The 8905-nt window shown below is 43.7% G+C and overlaps 1 protein-coding gene across 1 annotated transcript in view; it reads left to right on the top strand.

Annotated features, from left to right (window-relative positions):
* The window catches only part of Spen (spen family transcriptional repressor), a 73378-nt gene that overhangs the window by 12025 nt on the left and 52448 nt on the right, over positions 1 to 8905 (top strand). Inside the window, exon 2 of the mRNA XM_055610855.1 lies at positions 5931 to 6251. Within this exon, the coding sequence (XP_055466830.1) occupies positions 5931 to 6251 (321 nt within the window). The remainder of the gene's footprint in view (positions 1 to 5930; positions 6252 to 8905) is intronic.

The following is an 8905-nucleotide window of genomic DNA, read 5'->3' as shown; positions in this document are numbered from 1 at the left end:
TTTCTTTCTTTCTTTCTTTCTTTCTTTCTTTCTTTCTTTCTTTCTTTCTTTTTTTGTATTTTATGTGTATGAGTGTTTTGCTTGCATCAGTGTATGTGTACCACGTATGTGGCTTGTGGCCTATGGAGGCCAGAAGAGGGGATTATGTTTCCTGAAACTGTAGTTACAGATGGTTGTGAGCTACCATGTGAGTGCTGGAAACTAAAACCTGGTTTTCTGCAATAGTAACAAGTTCTCTGAGCCACTGAGCCCTCTCTCCAGCCTCACAGGCTTGTTTGTAAAGGAGAAGAAAAGCCTTGGTGACTGCTGGGCTCACTGGCATGCCAAGCATTCAGGAGGCTGAGGTAGGAGGTCGCTGGTTTGAAGCCGCTGGGCTACTTCGGAAGATCTTGTCTGAAAAAAAAAAAAAAAAAAAAAATTAAACAACAGTAATCAAACAAAAAAGCAAACAAAAAACTTTCGTATTGACAGACAAGAGGATTGCTGTTGACTTTGAAATGGGTTATCATGTAGCCTAGACAGACGTACGTTTTGTGTAACCAAGGACAGAATGGCTGACCTTCCTGCCATTATAGGTATCTGGCATCTCTGGCATTTTGTTAGTTTGTTTTGAGGTAGGGTCTCACTGTGGCACTGCAGAACCTCAGAATGTTTAAAAAGCACAACACACACAGACACAGCAGCTTGTCCTCCACTCCTAGCGCTCTGGAAGCTAAGGTAGCAGGCCAACGTTCTGGGGTTGCGCAGTGCTACAGTGAGTGTGTGCTGGGACTCGGACCCAGGACCTCATGCGTGCTGGGCTGACACTGTTAATACTTCCAGCTCCTCAGATGTGATCTTCTAGCTTCAGGCAAAGCAGGATTAGATGGAAAACTTGATTGTGTTATTTTCATTAGTGGGGTGTAGTTCTGTTGTCTTGTTTCAGGAATGACTCAAGGAGGATGGTTGTATGAAGTGGGAGGACTATGCAAATGAAGTATGTGGCAATTCCTTGTTGTTGCCCATGAGACCAGTTTGAAAAGGTGGAGTTCAGTTACTGGTGCATTTCTGTTGGAAACCCAGCAAATGATGGAAGTGTTGAGAGAAATGGTTAAGCTTTAATGCACTGACGCTGGTTAATTTTGAGTGTTAGGGACTGAACCCAGGTCCTCACATAGATGCTGCCAGCTGCCTACACTGCAGAGCTTCTCTGGCTGCCTCAGTTGATCACTGTTACTGTAGTTCCGGGGCAAATTGATCTTCAGCTTTGCCTAGTTAATGTTGCTCTAGAAATTGTGCAGTGAGTTTCTTGGGGAACTGAGGGATTTGTTTTAGCCTACTAAAGGTCTTTTCATCCGTTAGGAAAGTGCAGTTGTAAATTTCATGAAACATTTGTTCTCAATATGTATCAAATCGCTAGAATATTGCCTTTAAAAATATTTCAAAATTTAATTTAATTATGTGTATGTGTAAGTGAGTGAGAGCAGGTGCCTGTTGAGGCTAGCAGCAGCAGATCCCTTGGAAGCTGGAGCTACAGATGTTGTGCCCCTGACAGTGATCCTAGGAAATGAGCTTAGCTATGATTTCTGGCGTGCTCTCTCTCTCTCCCTGTATTTAGCTTTTTATGTGCAGAAGTGTTTTGCCTGCCTATATGTTTGTGTACTGCATGTGTGCCTGGTACCTGTGGATGGAGTTCAGAAGAAAACATCAGATCTCCTGGAACTGGAGTTACAGATGATTTGGAAGGTGTTGTGGGGGTTCTAGGAACAAAACCCAGGTCCTCTGCAAGAGCAGTCTGTGCTCTTACCTGCTGAACCATCTCTCCAGCCTCTAAAGATTTTATTTTAAGTTATGTGTATGCATGTGTGGGTATGTAATGCACGTACAGGTGCCAGTGAAGACAGGAAGAGGGCATTAAATTCCCTGAAACTGGAATTGCAGGCAGTTCTGAGTCATCTGACATAGCTCCTGGGAGCTGAGCCCCTGTCCTCTGCAAGAGCAGTGACTCTGACGACCCGGCCGTTTCTTCAGCCCGAGAACCTCACCTTTAAGGCCACACTAGCGCTGTATCGTAGCTCCAGCCTCTTCCCTTAGGCTTTCTTCTGCAGTGGCGTCTCAAATATATAAGCTGAGGTCATTAATATACTGAAATTACATTCTTCAAGGAATTTCTAAGGACTGTTAATGTTTACTATAGACAGTTAAGAATGTTGAAAGACTAACTTGATGAATCCTGACAATATTTTGGGTAGTTTTTCATTCTGTCCTGAAAACTTGAGATGATTAGTCAGCCCTCTGGGTCCAGCCAGCTGTGGGTAGAAAATGGTATGTATTATAACACAAACACAAAGAAAACGGGGGCTGGGGAGATGGCTCAGTGGTTAAGAGCACTGGTTGCTCTTCCAGAGGACCACCAACGGCCCTGGAGACTGACTACTTCCCAACTTTGGTGCTTTGCATATGTGACATAAAAACTAGATCCATGGGCTGGAGACATGGCTCAGAGGGTAAGAGCACTGACTGTTCTACCAAAGGTCCCGAGTTCAATTCCCAGCAACCACGTGATGGCTTACAACCATCGATGATGAGATCTGGTGCCCTCTTTTGGTGTGCAGTCATATACGCAGGCAGAACACTGTATCCATAATAAATAAATCTTTAAAAAAACAAAACAACAAAAACGTAGCGGCTGGAGAGCTGGAGAGCTGGCTCAGTAGATAGAGCACTTATTCTTGAAGACACCCTGAGCTTAACTCCCAGCACCCACATAGTGGTGCACAGCCGTCAATAACTCCAGTTCCAACCTCTCTCCTAACTTGTGAAGACATCAGGCGTGCACGTGGTGCACATACATCTATGTAGGCGTGCACACCGTACATAGACTTATATGCAGGCACAGCATTCACACACAAAATAGCATAAGGGAAAATAAAGCAGAACATTGCCGAGAGGTGGTGACGCACAGTCCTAGCACTTGGGAGACAGAGGCAGACATACCTCTTGAGTTCTCTGAGTTCAAGGCCAGCCTGGTCTACAGAGTGAGTGAGTTCCAGAGAACTCACACAAAGAAACTCTGTCTCGAAAAACCTAAAAGAAAGGAATTATTTGTTGGTGGGCGAGGTGTCACATGCCTTTCATTGCAGTACCCAGGAGGCAGAGGAGGCCTTGAGTCTTCAGAAAAGTCATGGGCTACCTTTATAATTACAGTAAACTGTCTAGATTTCTCCCCTCCCTTCCTTCCTTTCCCATCCCCATCCCTCCCTTCCCTTCTCCTCTCCCCCTCCGTTCACCTCCAACAGGCTCACCTGAAGCTTGATTAGGCTGGCCTCAAACTTGCCTGTATAGCTAAGGGTAGTCCTGAACTTCTGATCCTCCCTGCCACTACCTCCCAAGTGTTGGGATTACAGGATCAAGATAATAGGTATGTGACCGTGCATGGGAAGTCTGTTTGGTCAAAGCATTTTGACTATTTAATAAAAAGGAGAATTAGCTGGGCATAGTAGCACAGTTCTTTAATCCCAGAGCTCAGGGAGGCAGAAGCAGGCAAGTGGCTGTGAGTTCAAGGGCAGCCTGGTCTACAAAGGGAGTTCAGGACAGCCAAGGCTATGCAAAGAAACCGTGTCTCGAAAAACGAAACAAACACCAAAAAAGAAACAAACACCAAAAAAAGAAAAAACAAATACATAAATAAAGAGAATTTAGCCATGCATGATGACACATGCCGTTAGTTCTGGCACTTGGGAAACAGAGGTAGATCTCTGAGTTCAAGGCTAAACCTGGTCTACAAAACAAAACGACTTCCAGTCCAGCCAGAGCTACCTAGTAAGTCCGCCCTGTCTTTTTTTTTTTTAAGTTAAATTTATGGTGTTTTGTTTGTTTGTATTACAGAATCAAGACACTTCTCATACATATTAAAAGATATTTTGGTTTTTTTAGAAGAACCATTCAAACTTCTATTAAACTTTTTTTCTAAATTACAAAAGAACTTTTCTCTTGGTGAAGCTTATTGTGTGTGTGTGTGTGTGTGTGTGTGTGTGTGTGTGTCTGTCTGTCTGTCTGTCTGTCAGTCTGTCTGTGTGTCTATTGAATATGGCATGTGGCACCAAGACAGTATTGCTTTCTGGAGTCAGTTTTCTCATTCTGTCTTGTGGTTCTTGGATTGAACTTGGGTAGATCCTCAGACTTGGTCAGCCTTATCTGCTGAGCCATCCCATTGTCCCTCATCAATCAGTTGTAACAAAGAATTTGCTCACCTGTAGAAGAGTTTTCTGATAAGACAGACTTTGGTACTGTGTTTCCTTTTTAAGCAGTAACTTAAATCGTCCCAGGACTGGAAGGGATCTGCGTTCCGGTAATGTAAGCCTTTTCAGGGGAAGTGTGAAATTATGTCTGTGGATTGACAGCAAATTCATACTGTACTTAAAAGTGCTGTGCCTGCCTTTTTTGTTGTAGTTTTGTTTGCGAGACAAGGTTTCTCTGTGTAGTTCTGGCTGTTCTGGAACTCACGCTGTAGACCAGGCTGGCCTTGAACTCAGAGATCTGCCGGCCTCTCCCTCCCTGAGTGCTGGGATTAAAGCTGTGCACCACCATCTAGCAACTGTCTTTCTAATATGCCCCATTAAAAGCACATAAAAGGCTGGGGATGTAGCTCAGTTGGTAAAGTGCTTACTTAAGCACGTAAGGTCCTGAGTTCAGTTCCTACCACTGCACAAACAGTCGTGGTAGTACATACGTGACTCCAGCACTTAGGTAGTCATTCATTCTCCAGTGGGTTTGAGGCTAATCCAAAATTCACAATACCACCCCCTCCGTAAAACAAACAAACAAAACAAAAGCATATGAAATACAGTTATTGGGCTTGTGAAATGGCTGAGTGGGTAAGGGGAAAAGCCTGACAGTCTTAGTTTGATCCTTAGAGGAAAACCAGCTCTGAGAAAGTTGTCCTCTGACCATCACCTGCCCACTGTACCTACACAGTTACATAAAATGAATAAATAAAAATGTTTCAGAATGAAATACACAGACTATCCATGAGTTCTAGAACTTGCTATGTAGCCTGGCCTGGCCCCTAATTCTCAGTCTTCTGCCTGTCTCTGCTGAGTGTTGGGGCTATAATATTGTGCCACCACATCCCACTGCAGCATCTTAAAACTACTTTGATTTTATTTTAGGTTTAATAATCTTTATTACAATGTAAAGATTACTGACGGGGCTGGAGAGATGGCTCAGGGGTTAAGAGCACTGACTGTTCTTCCAGAGGTCTTGATTTCAATTCCCAGCACCCACATGGTGGCTCACAACCATCTATAATAAGATCTGGTGTCTTCTTCTGATGTGCAGGTGTACATGCAGATAGAATATTGTATACATAATAAATAAAATCTTAAAAAAAAGATTACTGAGAACTTTTGAGGGGGTTGTTTTAGCTAAGTGTTCTTGAAAGATTGAGTAGTTTCGTAGATAAAAATGAGAGCAATAAAAATAATGATGTGCAAATATTTGTTTCAGAGTGTAAAACATAAGTGCAAATGAGCTTTAAAAATTATGTGATATTGTTTGTTTTAAGTGAGAACCATTTAAATAGCCATTTTGGGGACCGTGGAGTTAACTCAGTCTGTAAACCTGGAACACAAAGACCTCTCTTCAATCCCCAGTATATGTACAAAAGCCAGATACCCTTACTCATTCCTGGGACCCCACCTAGCCAGATCAAGGTCGGTGAGATACCCTGTTTCAGAACATGAGAGGGTGGAGCAGGGCCCCTGTCATGACTGTTTCTCCACACAGTGAGCATATGGAAACAGGTACCCCAACAAAAACCCACGTTCTAGGTCATGTCCTATACATATATAATGTAAATTATCTTAGAAACATTTTGGAAAATTATTGATATACATAAGTAACTTTACTTCTCTCTCTCTCTCTCTTTTTTTTTTTTTTTTTTTTTCCAGATATGGCCGCGTGGAAAGTGTCAAAATTCTCCCCAAGCGGGGGTCTGAAGGAGGAGTGGCTGCCTTTGTGGATTTTGTGGACATCAAAAGTGCACAGAAAGCTCACAACTCCGTCAACAAAATGGGAGACAGAGACCTACGCACGGATTATAATGAACCAGGCACTATTCCAAGTGCTGCCCGGGGATTGGATGATACAGTTTCCATAGCATCTCGTAGTAGAGAGGTTTCTGGGTTCAGAGGAAGTGGTGGAGGGCCTGCTTATGGCCCCCCGCCATCACTTCATGCACGAGAAGGACGCTATGAACGGAGACTTGATGGGTAAGTTCCAAGGTTTCGGTAGGCAGGTATTTTGTATTTGATGTGGTGAGAAACAGAAACTCATATTTAGGGGCCCCAGATGGATTTAAAGTTTTGGGCATTCTCAATGTTTCCTGTTTTGGGTTGGAAACGGAAGTGATTTCTGTCCCAGTGACTGGTACCTCCCGGATCGTAGAGGATATTTCCTGCAGCGATTGGATATCTACTTGTCAGATGGCATGGTGGAAGAGCTCCTGTAGAGCATCCGTTCTGGAGTACCTGGCTTCTAGAAGGAAGTGTTCCTCCTTGTGGATATCATCAAGGCTTTCCTTGGATATATCCTTACTACCAGATGGAGCTATTTGGCTGCCAGTTTTGTCTTCGGGCTATTTGGAATATTTCTGGAGTATCAGAGCCTTCAGATCTTTTAGAAGCTGATAAGCACCTCCCGGTTTTCAGTACGTGAAGTCTACAAACAAATTGGATTGTCACAAAATATCTCACAGATCATTGATTCAACCGATTGGATACTACAAACAATACTTTAGCTTGGAAATGTGTACATGGGTGAGGAAGAGCAAAGGCAACGTTCCATTGTTCCATTTGGATCTACTCAGTTTCTGTGGAATTACACTGTGGAGTTGGGGAAATGGAGATGACAGACACTCGTAAATGCTGGAATATAGCTGCTTTCTAACTGCTGGGATGTATGGGATGCTGTGCTCTAAGACTCCCATCAGCTGAGGGGAAGAGGGTTACTGCCTCACTTCTTCAGCAAGTGATTACCCCGCTGCAGGAACTTTAGCTCTGAACACAACTTGCTCAGTTGTGGATACAGCAGTCCCTGACTGGGCTGGATGTCTACAAAACAGAACAGTTGTCAGCAACTTTGTTCCTCATTTGTTGGAATTGTAGAGAGATCTTCCTCGTTGCCAGCTGCCTGATTCCTATTTAGGGATGCAGATTTTTATGAATGTGGATCAATTTATGATTGTCTGCTGTCTCAAGAAAGAAGTCTGGGGGTTTGAGAGTTACAGTCTGTCTGGGACTGCTTGCTTCCTGTGGAATTATTTGTCTGGTCACTAAGATTTTTTTTTTCTTGTGGTTCATCTAAATATCATTTGACACCCTTGCCCACTAAGAAGGTGGATTACCCCTGTAAGAGGGGCCAAAATTGGGGAAGTTATGTTCACAATTCTCTCCCTAGATTTAATTGGGATTATAGGTCGTGTTTCCACAGTTGGAAAAGGTTGGTATGTCCTGACCTGTGTATATTAGCCCCTCTTCTAACCCAAGCCATACTTTCTTTCCCCCACTAACTCTAGATGCATTTAGTACTAACAGATGAATCTGAGACCAGCAGTTAGATTTCAGCTCTGCTCCTCTCGTGCCTGCCTCTGTATCTTCTTAATGGATAAGAACTGCACATACTTATAAAATATCAGCTGTAGCAGTAACTGTCTAGAACTGTTGCTGATTGCTTCTGTTATCTCATTAATTATGGCTTCACCAATTAACACTTGGTAGTGTGCAGAAACAACCTAGTATGATGTTTTCTTGTAAATCTCAAGGGAACCTTCTTGTTAGACATTAAAATAGTCAAATTTTGGAATTGTAGTTAATGAAAAAGGAAAATAGTCACTTAATACACCTAGGAAAGGGAATACTACACACATACACACACACACCCTTTGCCAGCTTAGAAGTTTTCTATGATGGCAGCAAAACAAATAAAAATAGCTTTTTGGAGTCTGAGGAAGTGGCTCAGCTGATACACAAAGTACTGAGCTCAGATCCTAGCACCCAGTGAAAGCCTGGCACAGTGATTTGAAGCTGTCACCCCACTGGGGCACTGGAGACAGGAGCACTCCTGCTGTTTATTGGCCAGCCAGCCCAGCCCAGTTGGTTAGTTCTAGGTTCAGTGAGAGGACCTATCTCCAAAAACAAGGGTAAGCTGGGTATGGCGACACACTCTTTCTCAGCACTGGAGGCAGAGGCAGGTGAATGTTTGAGTTCGAGGTCAGCCTAGTTTACACAGTGAGTCCCAGATGAGCCGAGGAAGACACCCAATGTGTCCTCTAGGTGGTCTTGGATATGTGCAAACGCACTTGCACATGAGGACACCCGCATGCACACAGCCTAGTGTAGGGGGATGGTGGGTGAAGGTGAGTACTGATGGAGATGGGGGAATCTGGAAACACATTGAGAAAGTGATGCAAATTGTCACAGAACTGTGACTTTAGCCTTGTTGGAGAGATTGTAATTCTATATCTTTCATGACTCTTTGTTTCTTTTGATAGAGGATTATTGACATAGGGTGAGGTTACAGAGGGGCTCCAGTGGTCTGTGCCCTGCAGAAGTAGAGAATTTCTTTAAATTTCTTTAAAAGGCTTTGTTCTTACTTTTCTGTTTTGTTTTGTTTTGTTTCTGAGGCAGGGTCTCACTGGCCTCACACAGAGATTCACGTATCTTTGCCTCCATAAAAGGCCTGGGCTACTGTGCCTGGCACCTTTAAACCACCATGTAACTGCATGCGTGCTGTCATTCATGCAGTACGCTCTGTATACTTGAGTTGCTGAACATTCACATCCTAACTAAAAATGTTAAGGGCACTGGGGATGTAGCTCAGTGGTAGAACACTTGCCGCCCCCCCCCCCCCCCCCCCCCCCCCCCCC

The sequence above is a fragment of the Psammomys obesus genome, unplaced genomic scaffold (assembly GCF_907164565.1).
Source record: "Psammomys obesus unplaced genomic scaffold, mPsaObe1.curated_primary_1811, whole genome shotgun sequence".
NCBI lineage: Eukaryota > Metazoa > Chordata > Mammalia > Rodentia > Muridae > Psammomys > Psammomys obesus.
This window is presented reverse-complemented; position numbering and strand designations above follow the sequence as displayed.